General features: G+C 42.0%; 1 protein-coding gene across 1 annotated transcript; it reads left to right on the plus strand.

Annotated features, from left to right (window-relative positions):
* Positions 1 to 1,559: 1,559 nt before the first annotated feature.
* On the plus strand, positions 1,560 to 27,081 carry LOC119177221 (uncharacterized). The gene is made up of 4 exons (XM_037428638.2): positions 1,560 to 2,006; positions 2,743 to 2,937; positions 9,402 to 9,536; positions 18,723 to 27,081. The coding sequence occupies exons 1-4, from the start codon at positions 1,704 to 1,706 to the stop codon at positions 18,855 to 18,857; spliced, it is 768 nt and encodes a 255-aa protein (XP_037284535.2). The 5' UTR covers positions 1,560 to 1,703; the 3' UTR covers positions 18,858 to 27,081.

Genomic DNA, 27,081 nt, shown 5'->3' on the forward strand with positions numbered 1-27,081 from the left:
GCATCCCCTTGCCCCCCCCCCCGGCTGATACGCCTATGGATGCGTGTATACGTAGGTATAAATTCACGTGAAATAGCCCCACATGACTGAAATTTCAGGCTCCCTCCTCTGCCGCAGCAGAGAATGGGAGACGTCCGCTACGCGATAAGCGCGTGCTGTAGATAAGGCATAGTTTTTCCAGTCCAGTCCTCCTCCACGGCACGCCTCATTAACATATCGTAGTTTGGGTGCGTAATGCTCCAGAAATTATTATTATTACGTGTGCATAATTGCTGAATATTTCAAGGCTTGTTTTTTCAGACGCATACAAACATTTCATAACAAAAGTTTCACATCACTCTTCTGGTCTTCCTCCTTTTTGAGTTTCGTGTGCCCCATGTATGGAATAAAACCGTGGTTGTAAGTGAGCACTTTGTCCGTCTCTGTCACTGTCCTGTGTTACGCGCTGTTTTTTTTTTGTTCACTTCCCTGATCAGTGTACCAACCGGCCCAAATAAACACTTTACATGTTTTTGCCGAGACTGTTGCACATTACATTAGTTTTGTGCATATTAATTTTCAGACCTACTTTTCTGCTTTCAGTGTCCAGTTCAGTAATCTTGATGATGATGATGATGATGATGATGATGATATGTGGGGTTTAACGTCCCAAAACTACCATATGACTATGAGAGACGCCGTAGTGGAGGGCTCCGGAAATTTCGACCACCCGGGGTTCTTTAACGTGCACCCAAATCTGAGTACACGGGCCTACAACATTTCCGCCTCCATCGGAAATGCAGCCGCCGCAGCCGGGATTTGATCCCGCGACCTGCTGGTCAGCAGTTCAGTAATCATAAGCTGCAATTCATCCTCTGGGTTACTAATCAAGGCAATGTCATCAGTGAATTGCATGGTACTAAGGTACTCTCAATCAACTCCTATCCCAAACTCCTCCCACTTTAGGGTCCTTAAAACCTCCTGTATACACGCGTCTCCAGCTCCCTGCCTTACACTCTTCTTTATTTGGATTATGTCACTTTTTTATGGAGAACTTTCCGAAAGAGGCGCACCGGAAGTCTTCCTGATCAGAGAAAAATCTAGGAACTTCTGGCCACCTGTCGGCTGCTCGCCATTGAAGTGTGTCACGAAAGTCACGACCCGATCCGAAAGCTATCATTATCATCATGAACGAGTACGTGCCACAGAATTTGGGCAGATTCTTACCACCAAATAAAGAAAAAAAGAAACAGACAGACATTCTTGCCGAAAGACAATCTTCGCCGAGATCTTCTTGGCGGCAAAACAAAACAAATTCTTCCCGGGTTGTATAGCTGGGTGGGATTCGAACCTGCGCACGCCGCGCATCCTTTTATTGAGCGTTCAAATCGTAGCAGTTTTTTTAGTCAAAAATTGAAAAATTGTTATGACAATCAAAGATATACGTATACTAAAAGCGTCGAAAATTTGTCATATAAAAGTGCTTTTACTTTTTTTTTTTTTTTCGTGTCCATCTTTATTTTCACGGCTTCCGTTAAAATAGTTCGCTACCTTGATTGGCGTTGCGTTGTGAGCTTTGCGCCGTGAGCGGTGTGTAGCTGAAGTTTGGAGTGCGAAGCACTCGGTCCCTCGGTCCGGTACATGTGATTTTTGACAGCTGTGTTGTTTGTATCGCCTCGCTGTTCGAAAAACGGTCACTGGAGTCGTAAGTACACGGACGTAGTATGAGCTACTCCGATGATACGGCATCGGAGATCAAGTCGGCAACGTCAAGCCGACTGGACTCGAGTGCAGTGTCAACTTCGTCTCCTCACGACCGCCTGTCACATTTCATCGACGACTCTTGTCTAAAGACCATTGCTCTTGAAGATGATGCTAGCACAGCTGAGGAAACAAGAGCGCTTCGTAGCAATTCACCAGCAAATATGGACACTGCACAGGATGAAGCACTGCACAAAACTGTCGTGCTTCATTTTGACAAGTCGTATCCCTTCACCATCGTAGGCGCACTAAGGATCGCAATTCTGGTTAGACTTTTCATGAATTCTCTTTGACACATATATTGCTATGTTACCGCACCTGCTTTTGTCAGAGCCTTTGCGTGTATTTTGTTTTCTAGCTCGTACTCGTTGCAATAATGTTTTCAGTCAATCTGCTTACTTGCATGCATCGTTCGTTCAAAACATACTTTTCTTCATTGTCTACCGCGCGTCTGCGTGAGCGTTAAGCGACGTTGATTCTCTCCATATTCGCCTCCTTAGTTAGTCATAAATCAAGAAATATTTTGCTCAACTATGTTATTACGAACTGTGGGAGATGAGCAATCTCTGATGGAAATTTTTCCATGGGGTAACGTCATTCAAATGGGAAACAAATACCTATTTATTCATTTGTACACAAATTTGAATAATAGCATTCAATCAGGTGCAAGAACGATTTTCATTCTGAAGTGCAGTGAAAGTGAAAACTTAATTGATTGAAACAGTGCATCGAGAAAGAGACATGATGAAGACTACATGTAGTTCTGGCGAATGCAAATTTATAGCGAGGAACAAACATTTGGTTAGCCTTCATTATATTGTTTTCACCACTGCGTAGTGTGTTGCGCACTCCTTTTGACATCTTGCCATCATGCTGTTTCACTGAGCTAAGCTGCAATGATTGTTCTTTGATCATGTATTTTTCATGTGTTCTCTGTTGCCGCATCATTGTCACAGGTATGTGTGAACCAATGAGAAACATGCAAAGCTGCTTAATGTGCAGTTTCTGTCCCTGCTGAGCCTCATATGCATAGCAAGTGCGGGAACCAAGGATTATGACATCCTGCAGCTACCACGGTCGGAGCGTGTTCGCCTACACCTGTTTGTGTGTGTGCTGGCATTTCTTCTAACAGCTGCTCTGATGGTAGTGGACAATTCCTCCATTGTCCACATCCTGCCCCTAAATTGGGCCCTCATCGTGAGTTCTCTTTGACCACAAAGTGGCATTTCATAGAACTACTTAAGCTGCTATTCTCATAGTAAGAGTCCAGCAATACTTAAAAAAAGTAATCTGAGAATATATTCTAATGAATATATTTCTAAACTATTTTGTGTTTATAAGCTAAGAAAAAAACCACAATAAATGCATGAACACTTATGTACTTAAAACTATGTGCTTGTTAAAGTACTCTACTTAGACTGAATTAAAGGAGTACTGGGACAAAATTTTATAAACAAGATAACTGTGTGGAGATGCATGTCATCTACAAAATATTCAGGCAAATATGGCTAAACACATTTAAACTCAATATTGTATACTGTGCAACTGAGCACACAACTTTGCACTTTATTTTAATGTAAACAATCATCTATCACTTATGCTGCAAGTTTCTGTTGGCTGCCACTTGTGTGTGCTTTCTACCACTGTTGTCCACGTAGCATTCACGTGCACTTGTGGCAGTGCCTGTCTCTGATCCTGAAGTCACATGACTAGATGTGCTCACAAAAAACTTTCAATACCTTTTCTCTCTTGTTGTTGCCAAGCGTCTTTCCTCATATCTGTCCACTATACCTTTGACTCCTTTGGCATATGCTGTCATGTTCTGAATGTATTGCACTTTGTGAGCAATCCCCAATGCACTCAAACTAGGAATATTAGCATCTAAGATATTGAAAAGAGTATTGCCACTCCAGAAAAGCGCATCAGCTCTTGTGCTGCTTCGTCAAAAGCTCGAAAGTCCAGAACAGAAGGAATGAGGTAATGAACCATCTTGCGCCCACATAAAAAAGTTTTGACAATACTTCACAGGGAAGAAAAATGCAAGGACACCCTCGTTCTCTCTCTCTCTCTTTTTTTTCGGTTAGCTTGATGGACTTTGGATGGTCCAATCCTGACCAATCAGGCGCCAGATGCATATGCCAAGAGAGCAGGAGAAACGCTCGTAACCTCATTAATAGATCTTTTGCAACTGTGCATCACAAACAAAAAAGTGCACTCTCGTGCTTTCATGATAAGCAAGAGGTGTGAACAAAACAAAATGTTGTACAGAATGTATAAGAAAACCCACCACAGGGAGGGATACGATCAATAGGGTATGATAAGACATCTACTAATAAAAAAGAGAATACAAACAGGAAGTGTGCCAAATGCTACAATCGAAGTATATGCAAAAAAAAAAAGAATAAGCAGTGGTAATGAAAACATACTAATAAATTTGATAGAAAAGTTGGACTGATCTTAAGGCACTGAGAGAGCCAGAGTGCAAATCGTGAGCTTATACGTAACTGTACTAGGTTCCTTGCTGCTCTGGTTGCATTCAAAGATAATGGCTGCACTTTGGTATTCAAGCCAAAGACACCTCGTGAGAAAGCTTTTTGCTTGCTGGCCTTCTGCTTGGACTACTCTCGAGTCAAGCCTCTTCACTTTGACAACAGAACAAACTCTGCCGTTTGCTTTGTGCCGACAATTGCCTCAGGAACTATTTAGGCAGCTTACAAGACAAAGGGAGGCTTCTGTCCTTTACCTTAGCTGCACGAGTGGAAAACTTAAAAACAGGTGCACACTTTACTACCAAGGAGTAACTGCTTGTGATCATGACAAAGTGCAGCATATTAAATAAGCACAGACATGCCTTACGATGCCTTACTTAACGATACAGCCATGATGCGTCTGTAGAAGGCAGATGATGGAAAGCACGATGTTAATACGCTGCATCATTGGAATGGTAAAACTCACCTCACTTTTTTGGTAGAAATGGCACATAAAGCTGCCAGCTCAGGCTCGCTCGAGAGTGTTGCTGCATAGTGCAGCTCAGATTAGGCATACTAGTTCAAGGGCCACTGTTACAGGTAACACGGCATGCGTCACCACACTCCTAGAACCACCAAGCGGGCACCGCGGGAAGTATTGTAGCGCGAGTGCAATCAACACCAGATTCGAAGTTCGCTGCGAGTCATTTGGCATGGTTCTTTCCACTTCACCGCAAGCTCTGTGGCAAAGTGTGCGTGCAATGTAGGTTTCACCACCTGCGGCGGTGTGGGAGAAACCGTTGCAGGCTATGCGCCGCTAACTCCGCCTCGGACACTGATAGCACGTGGGCTGCAATACTTTGCGCAGCGCTGACTTGGTAGTCCATAGGGCGCGGCCAAACTCTCCGTGTTACCTCTAACAGTGGTCTGTATATAGCGTGCCAGCAGTCGGTTTTAGCTCTGCGGGGCAAAACTTTGAGGCAATTTCGAGCTCTGACATGGTGTGTCGGAAGCACGTGCAGCCTAGTTGTCAGGCTCATCAGAGCTAGAAATTGCCTCAAGGTGTTTCCCATGCTGAGCGAAAACCGGCTGGTCGCGCTCTCTACACAGATGTGGCCATGGCTGTACATCTTCCTTTGTCTTTTGTCCCTGTTGAGGCTTCTTTTATTCTTTTCTTTTTTCCCTGTGCACTTGATGATGCAGCTAAAAGGGCTTTTAAAGTACATCTGACATTTTAGACACATTCTATTTGGGTATGTGCATTGCACGAGTAACCCTCACTATTGGTAAGCATTGTAGTGCACTTGGTCATGAGGGGAAAAAACAATAAATAATAATAACCATGTGCCCTTCTTTGGGCTTTTCCTAGCCCTTCTTTACTTATTTGGTGTGTTCAGTGTTGTACATGTGGTACTATCAAAGTCAGAGCCGTTCATATAAATTATTTTTCTTTTTTTAAGCATGTCCTTATGCGTCTTATAATCTATTTACTAGCCTGTCGTTACCATAGTTTCAAACACTTTTTTTTGCCATCTCTGTTGCCTTTCATGTGTCCAGAATTGGCTCTGCCTCATGCAGCATGCTTCGCACAGCATGTGGAATGGTAACAGTGCATAGAGAGAAGCCAGAGTCATGGTGACTGGAATTAGATAGCATTTTTCAACAATTATAGAGCACCATTGGGATGGATGTTCTGACATTATCCCTGTGTTCCACAGATATGGGAGTTTGTTTAAGGCACACATTAAACCGCTTTCTTACCATTAAGCTTGTAGTAATTTGAAGGTGCTTTGTGAAATTCAGGATTTTATAGTTGTTACACCTGTGCCACAAGCCTGTGTGGATGACATTTTTTTCGGCCAAGCTGCCACAAGTCTAAATTTAATGAAATTTGACGTGATGTCAATATCAGTTACTTTTGAAGCGAGCAATATTAAGGTAATAATGAAATATAAGTGCACATTTGAACAACTGTACTTTGTATTCTCGAGTAGTGAAATATATAAATAAGCATATTATTGTGCAATTAGGTTTAGTTTTTTCCAGTTTTTTAGAACATCGCAACTGGCCGCATTAACTGTGGCCATTGCATGCTGAATCCGACATGGCGTTCGGAATTCAACAAAACGCCTGTCTTATCAAAGCCGTTGCAATTCAAAAGTAAATTTTGGTATAGTGGAACTGGGAAATAACATGCTGTGTTAAAACTCGTGCGTAAGATATTTTTTCACAATGGATTCCATTTCAAATGCGTTTTGTTTACTGCACTGAGCAAGCTTTGGTGTCTAGATGCATTTATCAGCTGTGTAGGTTTTTGTGAAGGCATCAGGGGACAAATGGCATTCATTCTTAAGGCATTAGAAAGTTAATGGCATTTTCGATGCCCGTGTGGCACAGGTGTAAATGACACACAGTCTATGTTTTTTCAACGCTGAAAAGGCAAAAAAACTTTAGACATAATTCAAGGAAATACGTAACTTGTATTATTTCCTAATGTGCATAACACTTGTACTTGTGCATTGTAGAGACTTGATGCTATCTATGCCTTTAGAAGTTTTTGTACACTGTTACAAGGGCCCTTCAACACTTTTTGAGCGTAGTCAGAAAGTGCTGTCATCAGTAATCAAGGCACCTAAGAACACGTGAGCCAAATATTATAGCGCAGCACATGGCCTGAAATTCACAATAAATTGTCAAAGTCAAATGGAAATTGTGTTCTCTTCTCTCAGAAAATGATGCTGCAAGCTCAAAAATTACTCGTCACAGGCATTGTATCAGTCAGTGGCTGATTTGAGTATGGCGTGCTCCTGTGACTTGTTTCTGCGTGTGCGCAACCGTACTGAAAAGACACATATTCAGGGGGGGTAGAGAGAGAAAAAGTGCTCAAGGTTACAAGACGTGTGTGACATATTTTCTTCCCCATTCCATCCCTCCCTGCTTAGCTTCTAGCGCTTTCATTGGGACGAGAGAATGCAGTTGCAGCATTTGACAAATCTTTGGTACTTCGCTCAAACTGTACGGATTCCAAAATTTTTTGCAGCAGTGAATTCGTGAGGCAATAAGCACTTATATTGAATCCATTCTATGACTACTTGAGAAGTGTTTCAGGGTCCCTTTAGGCTGAAAACAATGGTTGCCACTGATTTTCAAGTGAAATAATCAAAACAACGAGCGGAAAGTCGCCAAAAGTCGCCACATTGCATAAGTGTGGCGTGCCTTCAAATAAAGATTGCTAATTATGTATAGTCCCATTGAGTACAGTATCATTCATAGCCTTTAAATCATATTGACCTTTTTTGATGCCAGTCACATCACCCGCTTCACCATGGGACCACTGATAAAGGGTGTGCATGCAGCAGCAGCGTCCCTGAATGCTAGCGGCTCATCAGAAAAATTTGTGATGGTTTCAGTTTTAGTGAATACAAAGAAAACAGTCGCTTTAACGAGAGAGGGACTGCTTGCGTGGCCTTCCTTCAAATTTAGAGAACTTCATTGCAGTAGCATCATGTGTTTGAAAATCGAAAAACGTAATCACACAACGGTAATAAATTCGAAAGTACTGCATAACGGTCGCAATGCCTGCACCTCGTTTTTTGTCTGGTCATGCTTGCACTACGCAATCACCTCAGCGCAGTTTCTGAAGGCTGTCTGAAGAAGCTGGTTTCTTGGGCGGCCTGAAAAGAATGTTAACAAATTTAAACTCTACTTACCAAATTAGGGACCAATACAGCAGTGAAGAAGTCGACAAACTATTCAGGACAGTTGGAGCTGTGTTCAGAACACGCAGTGTAATCACCACCTTGCCACATCATAAGTCAAACTTTAAAGAAACCTAAAACTCTTAAGGCACCTAATAAACTTGGTACACACCACCACTTTGTGGCATGCGAAGAAGTCCGCTGACCTAAATTATATGCTGGTAGATTGCTGGTGGATTGCACTAGTGCGCCAGTGCCTCTAGGATGTTGGTGAACTGGGGAGATACACATGTGAGACAAGACAGACACACTGAATTGCAAGTAAAGTACGCCTCCTATGGGTTTGTCTAACTCTACAAAAATCTAAAAAATCTTGTCGCTCATTCGTTTTGAAGACGATGAGTTTAAAATGCATAGCTAAATTGAGACCTAAGCCAAAAATCACCCAAAATTCACCATGTCGCGATTGATAATTTTAGGTCGCCACGAGCCTCTTGGGGACTAATTGCAACTCATGATTACGGAGTTAGACAAGAAGAGCAGAAAGGTGGGTCTTAAAATTAATCTGCAAAAAACGAAAGTAATGTACAACAACCTCGGAAAGGAGCAGCGCTTCGAGATAAGTAATAGTGCACTTGAAGTTGTAAAAGACTATGTTTACTTAGGGCAGATAATAACCGCAGAGCCTAACCACGAGATTGAACTAACTAGAAGAATAAGAATGGGGTGGAGCACATTCGGCAAGCACTCTCAAATTATGACAGGTAGATTGCCACTATCCCTCAAGAGGAAGGTATATAACAGCTGTATCTTGCCGGTACTTAGCTACGGAGCAGAAACCTGGAGACTTACAAAGAGGGTTCAGCTTAAATTGAGGACGACGCAGCGAGCAATGGAAAGAAAAATGGTAAGTGTAACCTTAAGAGACAAGAAGAGAGCAGAGTGGATTAGGGGACAAACGGGGGTTAAGGATATCATAGTTGAAATAAAGAAGAGGAAATGGACATGGGCCGGGCATGTAGCGCGTAGACAGGATAACCGCTGGTCATTAAGGGTAACTAACTGGATTCCCAGAGAAGGGAAGCGTGTTAGGGGGAGACAGAAGGTTAGGTGGGCAGATGAGATTAAGAAGTTTGCGGGTATAAATTGGCAGCAGCAAGCACAGGACCGGGTTAACTGGCGGAACATGGGAGAGGCCTTTGTCCTGCAGTGGACGTAGTCAGGCTGATGATGATGATGATGAGCCTCTTGAATTCGCCATTTTGGCGAAAAGTAGCCACCGGTGGCAACTCTGCTGAAAACGAAAGTACGACTTAAATTATGCTTCCCATGCATACATGAACTGTCTCCTTTCATGCAAACTTATTTGTCAAACATTAAAAAAAAAATTTTTATAGTACCCATATTGTTTCCTGATTGTATCTGGGCTACGTGACAGTGCTCAATTTGGTACATTTTCTGGTGCTGTGGAATTTACATCTTGGTTTTTTTACAGGACACAGTGCTATGGGGAGTATTGGCCCTTCTGTTTCTGGTCTCATCCTCGCTACTGATACATAACAAGATGCTTTACCAACGGGCTTATTTTGCAATTGTTGACTGGACCTGCAGCCTTTTCCTTGTCTCTGGGGTTAGTACCATTGCATTATCTCCTGTTTAGATATATATAAATGTTGTATTACAATTAATCTTATGTAAATGAATTCATTTAGCCAGCAACATTAACCTATAAATTTAATTTCCATCATTCATGAGGACCATTATCATTACATCATCAGCAGCCTGTCTTATGTCTCCACTCCCAGTGATGTCTGACCAACATGTCTTGTGCAAGCTGATTTCAACTTATGTCTCCAAATTTCTTGATTTTGTAGCTTGAGTTAATCTTTAGATGTCCCCATCGATGCCCATCTCGGGGTATCCTTTTTGATGGTATACCTGGCCGCCTGTTGTCTGGCATTCTCATAACGTGGCCTGCCCAGGCCTATTTCTTCCTTTTAATATCTTCTGCGATATTGGCTATCTTTGTTTGTTCACTAAGGCACTTCGCTGTCTTCCCAACTCTTTCACACCTATCAGTTTTCGTTTCACAGCACACTGTGCGGTCTATAGTTTCTTTTTGAGTTTCTGGTTATTCTTCAGGCTTCTTCGCCTTATGGAAAGACTGGCAAAATGCATTGGTTGTATACTTTCTACTGCATTGTGTATTCTTGTAAGAAAAATGCAACTTTGCAAAACTTTAGTAGGAGTATGTCTCCATTTGATATGTTTGAATCCTGTTATGTTGTTCTGAACATAACCTCCATTGGTAAAAGAAAGTGCCACTTCTTATTTGACTCCTATGCTTTCTTTGATAATAAGTGACAATGTACTAGAATCGCTCTGTTCACAAAATCCCTCTATTTATCACGATTTATAGTGACAGTGCTATACGAGTGTGGAGCTTAAACCCGCATTATTTTAGCATTGTGGCATACAGGGTCTCCCCAATATTTCCCAAGATATTATTTGAAGTGGCCAAGCACTTTGGTGGCTACATGCTCCGCATTTTAGGCATTGTTTGCTGATGTACTGTGCTCGCTGCGATCAGTGAATAAATTTGAAATGTGTTTTTTCGGAAGGCTTACTATCTCACCTTTCCAATGACACTTGGTGTTGTTGCCTGGTCCTAAGGATTAAATAATAGCAATGAATATAGTGTGGGCAACAAAAAGCATTTCTCTTGTTCAACTCTTCGTTGTACTGCGAGTACGGCAACACTGTTCAACATAACAAAGCAAAAATAACTGCCTTTAAATGAAGTGCTATTCAAGGTTTCTATGAAGAGATATTGGTTATAAATAATTAGTCTTTTATTTATCTTTTAATAAAAATGGGCAACAAATGATTTTGTGTGTTTTTCTTTCTTTTCAATGCTGAACAATAATATTTAGTGGTTCTGTAGAGTACATTCAATTACTTTCGAGGTGAAGTTTCCTTGTCCTCTGACGAAAACTTGATGCCACTTCTTTGGGCCCCTATCAAAACGCCAGCCCCTACCAAAAGTGAGCGATGTCACTCGCGTGACATCGCTCACTTGCTAGTTCGTCCATCCGTAGGTCATTCTTCCGTCCATCCATCCGTGGTTCATTGTCTATTTATCCATTTGTGGTTCGTCCGTCTGTTTTTCCGTGGCTCACGCTACGTATATTCCGGCATAGAATAAGCAAAAGCACGCGAAACACACACACAAAAAAAAAAAGATGAGCTCGCGCAACGCTACTCAAGGCAGTGATACAACCGCTGCGTCAAAAAGAAGGTTAGCAGCCATGCCAATGCACTCAAACACATCAAAGCTTTTTTTTGATTGATGTTATGTTCAATCATTACTTCATAAAGATGAATGAGTGAGCGAAAAAGAGTGTGTGCGCATGCATTAACACTTGAGCAAAACAACACCGATTTCAGTCTGCCGACTGTCGCCGGGGCATCTTTCGTCGTACAGCTGGCCAATTGTAGGTAAAAGACGCCATCCGCATTTCTGCTCCTAGCCTTTCATTGGCCGATTTCAGTCGCCTCGCACCATATGCAAGAGACGCACAAGGCGACACTAACCGCACTTGCTCACACAATTTTCTCCCTTTTTACAAACATGTATGAGTGGCGTTAGCTGATGTCTGTTTGAGAACTATTGGCAAGATGGCAGTAGAAAAACCGCTACCTTAAAGGCACTTATTCAATATCAGTTTGCAGTCTTTTCAGAACTTTTTGAAGTATTCTCTTCCTGCTTCAATGCACCGTTGCCTTATACTTGAAAGCCTGGAAGCCGTTTGCAGGAACTTTCTTCAGGGTGATCGTCAAAGCTGCTTTTACTGTCTCCAGTTTTTGATGCGGGGGTCCCATTAGGGCTCTTTTGATCTGTGGGAGCAAAAAGAAGTCTAGTGTTGCCAGAGTGAAGCTGTGCAACCACTGTGGCAGTTTTACGCTATCCATTTTGGTCAGCAGTTTAGAGATAGTGAATGCGGTGTGGTTTGGCAGATCATTGTAAAAGTTTCAATTGTCACAACTTTCTTTTTGGATATGTAGAACCCTATTGTGCAACTGTTTAAGCACTTTGCACTAAAACTTCTTGTTGACGGTTTGTCCCTGTGGCACAAATTCACTGTGAACCACATCTTTTCTGTAAAAAAAAAACACAGTGAACATTGTCTGTATTCGTAATGTACTTATCTTGGCTGTTTCCAGGCAAGGATATTTTGCGGCATGCCAATTGCTGCTCGGACACTCTGATGCGGTATCATATTAAAAACGGTGTGGCTAGGGTTACAGACTAACTGTAAGCACCGCAATCGTTACGTCCAGCCATGACTATAGCCAACGTAGCGCTTCGTCTAGACATAACTATAGCCACAGCTTGCGTCACGTCCACGGTACCCATCATAGTACTACAGTGACAATTGCATCTGCTACGATAACGTTTGGCACTGCTGCTCGCGAAACTAAACGGTCAGACGTAACTTTAGCCAGCACTATTGTTACGTCCAGCCGTAACTAGAGCCAACGATAACGCTGCGTCTAAACATTACCATAGCCACTGCTTGTGTTACGTCCACGGTACCACAGTGACGTTCGTATCTGCCGGAGTTTCATGGAACTTCAACTAATTACAGAGGAATGCTTCTTTTTATTTTTTTGTGGCCGCTAAGCAAGAAGTGAATACTTGATTGTTTCAGTTGCCCAATACCATTTAGATATTGTGAAGGTTGAGGACGTTCGTCACTATGCTTGTCGATAGCGGACGAGAACGGATTAACATGAACAATTTATTTGATGGCACGGGTGGAACGGCTGACGGCGCACGGATACGCTACCGTGTGCAGCGCCGTTGAGTCGGACGTCGCAGCCAACGCAGCAGTCAGGGTCGCAACTCCGGAGGTCCAGGATCAGGCCACGGCTCACGAGGACCACACCCGGTAGGCCTCGCCCACGAACCTGCTCCCGGCCACTGCACCCATGCAGGAGCCGTTCTGCAGGCCCCGTCCTTGGACCTTGTACAGGCCGACGGACTCGACCTCGAACAGACACACCGGGGCTCGACCTGGCCGACACGTACGGGTCCCACGTCCGGCTCAGGAACGCTGCCAGGAACTCGTCCTCTCGAGCGGCGCACCGCTTCGTCTGCCTTCGTGGCCTCAACCCTCGAGCTCTTTTTCCCACGTTCCTTTTTCTTGGCCAGGGCACCGCCAGGTACCCTCGGGTGCACCCTGCAGCTCATGAGCTCGCGGCTCACATCCGAGTCTGGCGCGTCGCTCGGTACGGCTCGGCACCGCTCGGCGATCCTCGATTCAGCCAGAACTCCCCTGGCACCTGGATCCTCGGCCACCCTGAACCTCGCCCGGCTCCGTGGTCCTCCGTACACACGCCCGCGTCTCGCCCGGCAGAATGTCTTGCTCGTCCCTTGCCGATGTGCGACGCTCTGGTGACACCAGCGCTTGATGGCATGGGTGCGGCTACGGAGCAGTCAACCCGCATCGGAGACGCGATGCTCCATGGGTGTAAATGGCCAGCCCATCCAGCGAAGAGCTTGCGTCGAGACGCGATGCTCGGCGCAACCGTGACCATTAGCCAGGCCACGTACGTTGCTGTGCCCAACGGCTGACCGTGGAGACGCCTCGCCGAGATCCGCGATGCCCTCAGCAAGGAAGAGAACAGCAGGCCAGGCCGCGCCTTGAGATGCAGTACTCGTGCCGGCAATGCCGCCCCAGCTGGTGGTTGGACGGCAGCAGCGTGGACGGCCGCGTTCCCTGGCCGGGACCTGGATCGCCTGCGTCCGACGCTTAGGCCTTCCGTCTGCCGCTGCTTCGGCTCGTCTCCAGCCACAAAGCTTACTACCACGTAATGGTCACACATGGCCCAATCGTGGCACGCCACCTCTATGGGCCACCACAGGTCATCAGCTGATTCGCTGACACTCACGCGCACATTACACGCGCCTTGCCCCGCACTTCCGTCGTTGTCGTTTTCTTCACTCATCACAACATACAACGAAAACAAGCACAGATACAACAAAAATGATAGCGCACAGCGAGAAATATTTGTCACCGATGACCAGTACCTGTTTGATTGGCAGACGGCACTTCTCACTCGCGTAATAGGAACCTTAAGCCGGCTTCGTACATTAATGCCAATCAACGGGGTACTGGCCTTCGGTGATAGTAGTGTTTCTCACTGTGTGCGATCGTTTTTGTTGTACCTGTGCAATTTAGGTTGTATGTAAATGGTGTTGCATGACTGAAACAATCAAGTACCGTAATTACTCGAACCTAACGTGCACCTTTTTTCCGGTTAAGCGAGTTCATAAATCGCATGCGCGTTAGAATCGAGTGCGAAAAAAAAATGAATACGGTCATTCTATTGCCATCGGCATTTCCAAAATGGCTGCCCCCTACGTGCGTCGGCATGGCGCGTCGGCCATTTCTGCCTATGTGTTTCCCATGTGCAGCACTTTGTACGTGTGCTGAGGAGTTCGTCATCTTGTAGTGCATTAGCATCGACGGCATGGAAGGGCTGACTTCAAAAACTCGAGTGCACCACGATGCCGCTTTTAAAAGAAAAGTCATCGCGTGTGCAGAAACAGACGGAAATCGGGCCGCATCGCGGTCGTTCGGAGTTCCTGAAATGTGTGTGCGGGAATAGCGGAAACAAAAGCAAAAGACAGCAAAGCTTCACGCAAAGGTTTCAGTGGACCACAGCAGGGTCGGTTTCCGCAAATTGAAGAGCTGCTCGGCGAGTATGTGCTTGAGCAGCGAGCGGCACAGCGATTCGTGACGACAGAACTGCTCCAAATGCGGGCTATGCAATTAGCCTTAGAAAAGGTCTAATGCAAAGCCAGTTTAAAGTGAGCAGGTTCTGGCTAACTAATTTTATGAAGAGGAAAGGCTTTTCCCTCCAAAGGGGAACGGGGTTCAAATCCCGGCTGCGGCGGCTGCATTTCCGATGGAGGCGGAAATGTCGTAGGCCCGTGTGCTCAGATTTGGGTGCACGTTAAAGAACCCCAGGTGGTCAAAATTTCCGGAGTCCTCCACTACGGCGTCTCTCATAATCATATGGTGGTTTTGGGACGTTAAACCCCACAAATCAATCAATTGGCTTAATACAGCAGAGAACCACCCCAAGAATTATCGTTAATCTTGCTTGAACCTCTGATCTCATGCACAAGACTGCATAGCCAAGCATCAGACCAGGAACCATGACCCCTTTCCAAATCCCTCTCACAACATTGTACTTATAGTGATTCCACAGTGCCTATATTTCATTACAGCTGCGAACCAGAAATTTTCTACTGGTTAACCTCCCTGCCCTTCACTTGACCTTTCTCTCTCTCTCTCTCACACACACACACACACACATATATATATATATATATATATTTAATGCTCCCATGGGTACCCAGCCACATTGCTTATCTATTTACCAAAATATTTGTATTTATCCACTATGTCCAGCGAGACTCGTGTATTCTATGCCTTTCTTACGCTAAAATCATGACCACCAATTTTTCCTCATCGAACTTCAAATCTAACCTATTTCACGCTCATTACCACAGATGGCTATCGATCCCTGCAAATCTTCCTTGTTGTCCTTCATTAATACTAGATCATCTGCATGCATTAATACTGGTAATGACTCTTTAATGCATTTTCCTTACTTGAAAAAAAGAGACGCTGAAGCCAAGCTTACCCCCTCTAATTCGGCCTCTGTTTCATGTCCAGCCGTAAAGATGATCAGCTGGTAAAGTTACGTCCATCGTGTGGTTCGCAATATGCATTTGAGTTTGATGATCATTTGGCAGTCTCGAAGGTATGCTCGTGTGTCACTGGGATTTGTGGTGCGCTTTCGTCGCTAGCACTCACTATTTTGCTATAGCAAAACTGTACGGCGCTGTAGCAGTGCAATTTTGCGCATTTGCCGCGGCCACGAAGGCTATTTTCTTTAAGATAAAAATTATAAGCGGTGCCCTTGGAACAATAATGCTGCAATGTTTTTAAGAATACTTGTGCAAAAGAAAAGAAAAAGATTGCAGAGGGGCTCGAGCCAACAACCCCACCATCCTGTATGTGCTGCCTTAGCCTACTGCGCCACAACTGCCAATCGGTCTAGAGGGTCTAACTAGCCCGTTTTGTATAGTTGTCAGGCTGGACGTAACTTTAACGTTTCTTATTTTTACGTCTGGACGTAACTTGAACAGCTTCTATCAATACGTCTAGACGTAACGCTAGACACTCGTATTCAAAAATCAATGTCACATCTCCTGCTATCGCTGTGTCCAAAAATTATGGGTCAGTTTTGTAGTTCTCATGCAGTTCCTGGCACTTCACCAAACAATCTTCCTTTATCTCGCTTGTCAGAAATTTTGGTACCATTTTTGTGCAGGCTTTCCATGTTTGATCAACCTCCGTTAAAATTCGCTGATGTAGTGTTTTGGGTATTCTATACTCTGCAATCATCCAAAGGCCTAATTGCTGGTCTTTGTCCATACTGACCCCTGACCCAGAGCCTCCTGTGCCGCATAAAAGTTTGGCCTTGCTTCATGGCGTCATCACTTAAGGCTTTTTGAAAGATTTCAGTTATCTCAACTCTATTTTTACCCAATTTCACTCAAAAATAGATTGCATAACACTGCTCCAATAAGTGGTCCTTTTTTTTTTCTCTCCTTTAGGGTGTATTGGGTACCTCTGCGCAAACTGTGACCTGCCTCAACAACCACTCGCAGGCAACTAACACTACTCTCGTTTCTATATTTATATGCCCTACTTACTTTTTCAACCGAAGCCCTTCCCCACCAGGTGGCATTGCAGACTACACTAAAAATTTTATGATCTTTTGGGACAGACCCTATACTATATAACGATGGTTTGGCAATGATTGCATTTAGAAGCAGGTTTCAGGAAGGGGGTCTGTAGGATTAGATGTATGGTCACTCTTTTGAAAAGTTATTTTACTACAGACTACTATGTCACTTCAATATAGTTCAAGGTGCTTAGTTCTTTACTCCACCACTAAGGCACCACTTTTGTGAGACAGCCAGTCAGGGTAGCACTCCTGTAGTGGTGTTTGGATGCTTTGTTGCAGTGTAGCTTCACATTTGTGTTTTGAAAGCATGAAAGCTGTGCTCTGTAGCTTTAAGCATAAGTGAGATATCAATACTGCATGTAAACGAACCAAAGCATCCTGCAGGCTGGGGTTCATCCACTTACATGCCCACATAGACCTGAACTCTAAGCTCTCAATAGCTCTAAGCACTCAAGGTCATTCAATGGACGCTTTGGGGGCCTATTTTATGGGGCAGAACTGTATCACATCAACCATATTTTCGTACAGTAATTCATATTGCCCATCCACTAACACCAGATAGTTTCCCTATTTGTAACAAGTACCTGTGTAAAAATTCAGCAGTGACTTGTAAAAAGACCTTACTTGTTGCACTCGTTATGAACCTACAGATTTTCAACAAAAGGTTGAATACTGGCTCTATTTCGTAGTCTTGTTTATGGGCATTCATACTCAGCCACTTTCAGAACAGTCCCCTTGCACAACCTCATTATTTCACTATTTGTGCACCTCTGCTTTATGTACCTTCTTTTCTTCAAAGTCGGCTCACTCAAGCCCCATTATGAATTTCACTTAGGCATCTTAAATTGAGTATTTTGCTTCAGTATTTTTTATATTCATTCATGATTGGAGGTGTTTGAAAAAATGGAAGTTTCCTGTTACCATAACCTTTCGAGGCCAGCATCAATGTTTGTAGATATTCTCCCCTTTTGCCTTAGCTGGCATTCACAAGCTGCGTTTTTTTTTTCTTTTTTGCATTCTCTTATGTACCAGAGTCAAGGCATCGTGCCCAATTCATGTGATAAGGTGAAGGACCCCACCTCGTTTTTTTTTCCTGTATAATTTCCTGGTACATTTTCAGTAGAAGCATTGTGCATTCTACACTTGATGAATACTTAAGATGATGTGCCATGGTCAGAGGCATGTAGAGAGCGATGTATAACGCATTTGTACACCATGTGACCTTGGCGCTCGCTTGAAATGTGGCTTTCATAGCATGAAGCCATTTCACACTTGATCATCATTTCATGCTTGTCATCATGTGGTGTACACACTGCTCTTGTTGGTTTGCATTGTCCAAGCTTAATTAGGGATTCTTTAGTCATACCAGAGGCAGTATTCTTCAGCAATAGCTGTTAGGATATCATCACAATGAGATGGTTTTATGCCTCAGCGCCAGGCACATCAATACGCACTGGGGAATTCTCGACATTGTTGGCCATGTATTCTGGCCTGTCCAGTTCCAAGTCCACCAAGTTCTTTTGAAGGTGATCGTGCCCTCAAAAGCAATCACTGTGGGCACGCTTGTGCCCCCTATTAAGTCGTTTTCACCACACGGCGCATGCACTAACACAGTCATAGATTACCGATACATTAGTAATCTCAGTTCTAAAGGCACGCCACGATATCTTCTAAGGTTACATTTATCCAGTCATTGGCTTGCAGCCATCCTCCGTTATTTCCACCCTCAAAAGCGCGGGCGTGCGCCACTACATGCTGATGCTGTCGGCAGCGATGTAGTGATTTCTTGTCACGATTAAAATACCGAATCTTTTGATATTTAAATTCTTTTAGTAAAGGTTGGGTGTTCTTTTTTTTTTAAAGCTGAAGTTGGGCTTAATGGTGCTATTTTGTAAAGTCAGCAGCCTACTTAGATGAGACAGTATGAACTTCTGGAATATAATTCATAGCCTGCATATTGCTTCTTTTTTTTTTTTTTCAACAGATATTTGGTCTGGGCTGTGTATGTTCCTGCTTTGCTCTGGGAGTTCTACGTTTGTGTCGACACAAGGCCCCTCTTCGTCTGTCCTCAGGTGTTGCCAATCAGGACATTATGATGTCACCCATAACCATCAGTTGATGCCACAGCAAGGTCACATTCATTGTGCAGTTTTGCATTTTCTTTGTGGGTGTGGGTCGGCTCCATACTTGAGTTTACCCTTGCTGTTCATGTCTTTATGGGTTCCTTGTGAATGTAGTTATTTCAGTTAACTTTTACTTTTCCCATTGTAAAGAATGTGTGTTTAAAACAAAGTGCTATTAATAATAACTTTGACATCTTTGTATGAAATTTCATTTGGCTGCAGTGTCATTAACTAGTAAGCTTCAACAAAAAAATGAAAAAAGTAGCTTCCTGTCCTCCCACCACCAACAAAGAGGGAACTTGTGTTGGTGCATGCAAATATCTAAAACAAAGTTTTTATTTATTTTATAGTCATGTTGTAGTGTCTTTCCTTAAACCGTGATGTATGGAGTATCATGAATTACAGCATGCCAATGCAGCTGAGGTGCACTGCAACAAAGACCACCTTTCCTCCTTTGACAGTTATAGTATAAAACAAAGTATATTGTGTGTTTTAACTCCCTCCTTAGCTTTAGGTGTCTGTTATGTGAAAAAAAAAATTGAGGGGGTAGTGGTGGCTTATTATATGTTAATGTATCTTCAGTTGTTTTTAAGTGTCACTGGTGATTCTAGTTGACACCATGAGTGTGGGAATACTAGTCAGACCTATTTGCTACAAATTTTCCAAGTTTGTCTGGCTATTTCCCAGTAGCCTCCAGAGTACCATACTAACAATCTGTGCATTCTCTGTCTCATTTTCTCTAATATGTATTATTTCACAGTAGTTATAACTCAGATGAAACATATTGGTTGAGCATGCATGACTTCTTTTAGGGGTTGGTTCTCATTCCTACATTTGCCAAAGGAGTTGCATGTCTGCTCCTATTGACAGCGAGCTAATACTCCGTTGCATTTCGCTCCTTCATATCTAAAGAGCATCTTTAAAGTTCCTACATTGATCGTTGTGACCTAAGTTTAAAATATTTTTTGTTAGCTTGTTGAAGGAAAACTACAGAAAATTATCGAGTTGTGGTACATATTCAAAGATTTGGAACACTTGATGAGTGTCTTTGAAAGTGAACTTCTGTGAACCTTTCTGGCTCTTTATGGCTGCAGGTGCTGCTATCTCGCCAAATAGGCAACGCTTTGAAATAAACTGCACCTTGGTGGCCGATTGAGGACTCGAACTACTGTGCTCCAGCATAGCAGCCCAGTGCTGTGATGGAGGACAGAGGTTGCCCTCTACATGTACTTATTTTGTGCCAAACATTAGCTATTCGCTTTTCTGGGCTTTTTATTATAGTGATTTGGGTGTAGCACTACCTAGGAGAAGTGTAGTGAACTACTGTGTCACGAGTGCTAGCGATTACTAACCCTTAACGCTGCGGTAGTCAAGAAATCAAGTTTAAATTCACCACGGTCATACTGCATTGTGCACACAGAGCATTAGATGAAAGATGTAAATAAGAAACTTGTATATGTTGGTAAATTCTAACAGGGTGCATTGCATCTGCTCTGGTTCAGTCTTTTAAGAGGAGAACCTTAGCATGTCCGATAACAGCCTAAATTGATTATGTGCATGTTGAAAGCCAGCACCATGTTTAAATTTTCACTCCTGGACACTTAGTCATCCGTGTCTGTTTGCTGTACACAAAAGAAACTACATAAATGGGACTAGCCGGGTAGCTTGGGGTCTCCCCTCCGTATCCTCTGGACCAAAATAGTTTTCATCATCATCATAAATTTTAACTTTGTGCATCGAAAACTTCAGTGGTAAAAAATAGCATAAAACATGTAACATCGCACTGATTTATTAGCTATGTACCAATTTGGAAATGTTGATTTGGCTTATACTCCTCTTTTTTTCTTTCTTTTGAGGGGGAGGGGAGAGGGGTTAAGCTTTCCTCAAGGCACTGCATAACTTCAGAAATTTCACCCTAATATTGCTGGATACATGATGACTACATGTAATGAAAATCTAAATGTCAGGTCAAGTTGCAACCATTAACCTAGTCAAAGCCAAAACACGTGAAGCATTATATTTAGTCAAGATTTTGATGAAAGTTCATCAGGTCAAGTAACATGGGAAGGTATCAGTCATTAATCAATTCAGGGTAAAAAATATGCAGGGTATGATGTGTAGTGCAGAGTTAGATGATTTGCTCGGTCAGCTGACATGAGAAAAAAAGTAGAGGTCACTGACCAAGTAAACATGCGAAACATGCAGTATGCATGTTTTTTTGTAATGTTCATAATGTTTACTCATGTGTGACAGGGTGAATGTAAAGTTATTAACCCTTCACGATAGCCTCATCTCTTTTGATGTCATTCATCCCAGTGGCCCTATTCATTGTCTTGTGGATCAAAGCAAGGGCCCAAGCCAACATTCCTCAATGCTAGCATTGCAATCTCTCCTAGCAGAAGTTTGCTAGCTTATCAGAAGAATAAAATCCATGCAATATTGAGAGTAAAAAGAACACTGAAGGCTAATCTGTAAAATTTCTGCATTTTGAAAATTTTCAAAGAAGTTTTGATTAAGAGACATTTCTTTTGGGTTAATTCATAGTGGCAGTAATTGCTGGTTTGGGGTATGCTGAAAGTGTTTACTAACATATGAAGCATTGCACCTATAGCACAATCTGTGCTGCCTGCAGAAAGTTTATGGATTTGCATAATATGGTTTGCTGTAAACAATGTTATAACCTGGGATAAGAATGTATTTACTCGTGTCTAGGCGAACCCCAATTCTAAGCTGACCCCCAAAAGTCCGAAGCCCGTATAATAAAAGAATTACCTCGAATGTAGGCCAGACGAAAGAGTATAGACAGCGTTCACAAATAGGAAACATTTATTGAACATGAGGCGGAATGTGTAAGTAAGCGCAAACAGGCAAGGACCTAAAAAAGTACTGACACGTTCTTGTCTGTTTGCGCTTACTCACTCTTCATGGATGCAAACCAACTAGCCCACCAACATGTTTTAGCAATGAGGAGGAAACAAAGCTGTTTATTCATGATCCAAATAGCTTGAAAAATATACAGCCGCTAGTCCAGTTGTGCGAGCTTCTTTGCCGTCATTTTTCTCTTTTTTTGCGCTGCTTGAAACATAAAGATGCCTCACTTGCTGATGCCACGCTCATTTCGAGTCGTCATGGCTGATTCCCTCGTCGCTGTTTTCACACAGTGCACAATCCTCGGTGCCATCAAGTGTATTGGATGTGCCGCACTTCTTAAATGTACTATCAAAGTTCCTGGGATGTCATCCCACGCTGCAGCCTCCTCCGGTAACCCACTTTTTTTTTTTGCGCCCACTCTAAAGTTTCGCTCGCCTTGAACATTTAACAACGATTCCACGGCTAGGACACTTTTTTTTTATAAGGGGCACTATAATGACACCGCTTATTTGACGCCATTGAGCTACGTCACACACGGATCACTTATAGAGCGACTCAAAATGACAAACAGCTTGCTTCAACACTCGCTGTAAAGATCAAAATGGCGGCCTCGCGTGTGTGCTTAGGTCAGGTGTTGGCTCAGCTAAAAACAGCTACAACACCATATAGGTGGCGCTAGTTGTGCACCACTTTTCTCTATGAAAAAATGGCATGTTTTTCAAAATTCTCGGATCTAAATCCATCCAGGAGTTTGATACAAAGAAAATTGAAAAAAACTATCTGGCTAGATTATAATACGGTAAATAATGTGCAAAAGTGAACTTTAGCTTTCCTTCATAGCATTTGCATTTTTACTTCACTAGCAGTACTGTTTCTTTTTAATTTTCACACTGTGAAAAATATCAGTGTTTTATGTTTGAAAGAAGTTTTTATGAATGATGCCTGGCATGATGAAAGCTCAGAGAGAAAAGAAGATATAATTTTCCTGAATAAGCTGGACATTCAAAAAAATATACTTAATGTGAACATGTTAAAACAAGTGTTTTTTCTCCTCCCCTGCCTCTTTTTCTTTTCTGTGCATGCAAACGTTCAAATTATGGTTGATAAACATTTTAACTTTTGCTTGAAGATTTGATTTAAAAAACTGCTATCACTGCCAGTATTGTTCCAGCTGCCTCAGAAATGCACACCGAAGTTCTAATCAATGCACATGGTGATACTGGCTGCTGAAATACACAAAACCATTTGACCGTGAGTTTGCATCGACATAGGAAGAACATTTTGAATTTTATGCGGAACTTGCGAGTTGTCCAAATTTTATTCTAGCACCATCAATTTGCTACACAAAATGCCACTTTTGCTGAAAGAAAATGAACTTTGTCGAGCAGGCCGCTTAGGATGCTAGAGGGTGTAAATATTGCCTTGAAATTTTTTTTTCTTATCTATAATACGGTATTTCAAAAATGTCTGCTGATGCTGTCAGTGGCAAGCTTCCTTGTAATTATCTCTCATTACTCTGAGACATTCACAATGCTTGCTCATGTGCAGCATGCAACATTGTGTATATAAAGTCGCTAACCAGATTTATTAAACAGGAGGTTTATGTTGTACTATTTATTATTGGCTTAATAAGTATCCACATAATATATTTATTTATTATTTTTTATGTCACAATGTTCGCCTAAAAAAACTAAACTGCATCTAAATTTCTTGCTTTAATTAGACTCTAGTGTATGGTAAGGAGCAGATTGTGCGAGTCATTTTTCAGTGAAGCTTATAGGCGTCTGGTCGCTTTTATTAGTTAAAATATTTTAGATAAGTATTACAGATAAGTGCAAGTTTTGCACGGTTCTCGGTTTTTTTTTTTTTTTTTTTTTTTTGCACAGTTATTTCGTTGATGCCACTCGACAGAAGAAAGTTCAGATGCTTCTTGTGTTACAACCTCCACTTTCATTTAGATCAGCAATAGTGTGACTGTTAAATTCTTTATAGAATGTTTAAAAGCAGTACGTAGTAGACTGTGAGCAACAATGGAAGTGCACTATCAGATGATGTGTGCGTTGAACAAAAAATTGGTATATGCTGAATATTGCTTTGCTTGCATATCCTAGAGTATGATCTCTTATGGATGTGGGCTGTGAATATGGCAGGAGAGATGACTTCATTTGCGGCATAATAAAGGTGGGTGGATAGCAAATTTAGGTGTTTAGCTATTTATGTGTTTAGCTATGTACAAAAATTACTATTTGAAAGCAGCTGTGGTTGCACAGAAAATGCTCCGTTCTGATGAAAAGGGATACTTTTGAAAAAACTTTACTGAAAGATTTAGTTTCCAACGAAGTGGACGAAAACGAAGCTGCTGCATAATCATTGTAAAGATTCTCTTATGCCGGCCATTCGAACCCCTTTTTCTCGCACGCCTTGATTTTCCCTCTTTTTTTACTCTCAGTGGAGATCTCAAAGTTTGCCTTTCATATCCTGTTGTGGTCCATTTTGTTTAGCACAGCCTGGTAATGGTTCCCAATCAATTTGCGTTCATTGCACAAGTTTAGTGTAAACCGAGGCATTTTTACATTTGCAGTGCATTTGAATAACATTCCACAGCTAGAAGCCCTTTAAAAAAAGAAAGAGTTGCGGTACACCAAGCAGAATACGGTTACAAATGCAGGTATGTAACTGTGGTACAGAGGACTAAGTAGGGACTGGTCTAGAATTGACCACAAAACGCACACTTTTTGAATATTTATAAAAATATATTATTTATAGTGTATGGCATAGGTAATAAGAAAAATGTACAATTTCATTTAACGAGTTCATGACAATGATATCACAAAACAAAGAAAAAAAAAAGCAAGAAAGTTTGGCTTTTATCTTTATTACCACAGCATGTCTTATCCATAATGTACCTTTTCTTTTATCGGCACACTGTAGGGTGTATTGACACCTCCACACTGGGCTATCTGATAGGCTTCAGTAACTTTTCATGTTTGCTAATTCAAAGAAGGCAAAGCTAACAGGCACTTGTGGCTCCACCATTTGATGTTACCTACACTTCAGCATGGAAAGATATTATGTGGGCATTCTCTATGAAATCTCATTGTCATGTTGCCAGTGGCACAATATGGCTGGTGCTTCTGAAGCACAATATATCCATGACCCCTAAAGGGACTTCATTGGCCTCAGCTGTCGGTGTAAATGCCATGGCAGTTTTCAGACCGTACAGCTAAGAATGGAAACTTAAATATAGGATGTTAGATCAGGGTTCTTGTGCTTCAGAGTGTAAGTAAGAGCAATTAGAAAACTTAACAAACAGAAATCCATCTATGAGATTTTACTAAAATGTGCCTAAAAGCTGGTTGGAAGCCCATTGTTACTGTTTCAGGCACTTCAGGTGGGTAAGCTGGCTGATCTAAAAGCTTTGAATTTCCTTTCATATTGTGATTACTGTATTCATAGTGTGCTCTTCTGTAACTTTGTCAATTCCTCTCCCCTTCTTTCTGTCTAGTCATTTTTCAAATTTGTTGTCGAAATAATCCCAGTCATACAAAGAACTATAAAAAAGTTGTTTGTAATGTGTATGCATGTTTATATATGTTTTTTTCTTCTGTTGATAGACCCCCTTCAAGCTTTTGTCATGGTATTAGCCAAAGAGGAGCAAGCTGATGTGCTTAAACTTGGATATTCGATGTACAAACTACAAAGTATGATTTTAAAACTTACAAGCATTTTCATACCTTTTAAGTAATGCTAATGCTGTATTTCCTGATATATTTTCATTTTCAGCTGTAGCCTGATTTTATGTGCAAGCAAGGCACGTATTTAGCATTCCTGTGTTGTGTCTTGGGTCATGATTTCTTAAACTTTTCTACTGAAAACAGAAATAAGAACAATATTGTATGTTTGATCTAGTCCATGATGTATGGTCCACTATCATTTCACATGACTCTTCAAAACATGCACTGTAGGTGCACGTGATGTTTTACCTATTAACTGCTTCAGTTCCTTTTGAATGACTTACCTTTGTAGAAAATGCCAAGGAGTCTTTAAGGGGCCATGACATGGTCACCCAACAATTTCTAGTTTTCACTGAAAACTAGACGTAGAGGGCCTGTTGTACCTAGAAAGATATGGAAGGCTGGCTGTAAAAAAAATATTTTGGTGCAAAACAGCCCCTAGAAGTTTCCGGCTGAAAATCCCACCCACTGGCGGTGACCGCCATACTGCCATGGCTCCAGTGACATCACGTCAGCAAGGAGTGGTGCTGTCATCTTCTACCACAGTTTCAGTCTCTTCAAATTGTTCAGTTTCACTGCCAAACCAAAGAAAGTTTGAATATCTCGATTTCATGCACTGCTGACCATAGAACAATATCTTCAGCTGGAATGCAGACACTCTCACAGCCAGTTGCCTGTTACGTCACAGCTCGAAAATGCGGCAGTACTGCTTGACTCTCAGGCAGCTCGCATGCTTGTAAAAATATTCAATTATTTAATAAGTGCTCGACTAAATGCACTGAAATTTTGCCAGCTTATTTATGAATGCTCAAGGATTAACCCACATAACACAGATTATGATTGAAAATTGGTTGTCATGACGCCTATAAAAGAGATGCTGGTTAACATTTATGAGCTTCCTCATGTGTCATATTTGCATGAAAAAGAATTGAACTTATGCTGGATTATACCAAAGACATCCTCTCTATTTTCAAACGTACTCATAAAAAGCTTTAGGATCTCTTTTCAGCCCTCAAAATGTTCATGTTTGCTAGTCAAAATGGTTGTAGTTACTTGGTTTCTTCAGCCTTAGATTCTTTTGTATATTGTATATTTTGGTATAGTATATTTAGGCATATACATGGACATGTGTGACAGTTACACAAAAATATAATGTTTTTGTACTGTGCACATCTTTTTATTTTCTTATTTATAATGTTACAACCGAAAATTCATCTTTTTTCTAGAGCACATTAATCAAATTTCATTGTTTGGTATGTTTGTGGTTTTAGTCTCACTTGGACAGGATAGACCCACTACATGTCACTTATTTATGTTTTACTGCATATCAAGGCAATTCTTTTTACTCTAGAATTCTTGTTGTTCTGTCATTGCTATTACAGTTTTGCATTTTTTCATGCCTCAACATCCTTGAAGGTCCTGTGAATGTATTCTACAGTTTTCCACTAAACCACTGATGAGTGTATGCAGCAACTCTTGCCAAAATTGTTGACAGATTTCACATGAATGAAATTTTTAGCATAGACTCATTCCGTGTTTTCTGACTTCCAGTTAAATGTTCTGTGTTGGTAAAAAAAACTCATTCCCGTCAAATAAAATTGTTTCAAAAATGTTT

The sequence above is a fragment of the Rhipicephalus microplus genome, chromosome X (assembly GCF_043290135.1).
Source record: "Rhipicephalus microplus isolate Deutch F79 chromosome X, USDA_Rmic, whole genome shotgun sequence".
Classification (NCBI taxonomy): domain Eukaryota; kingdom Metazoa; phylum Arthropoda; class Arachnida; order Ixodida; family Ixodidae; genus Rhipicephalus; species Rhipicephalus microplus.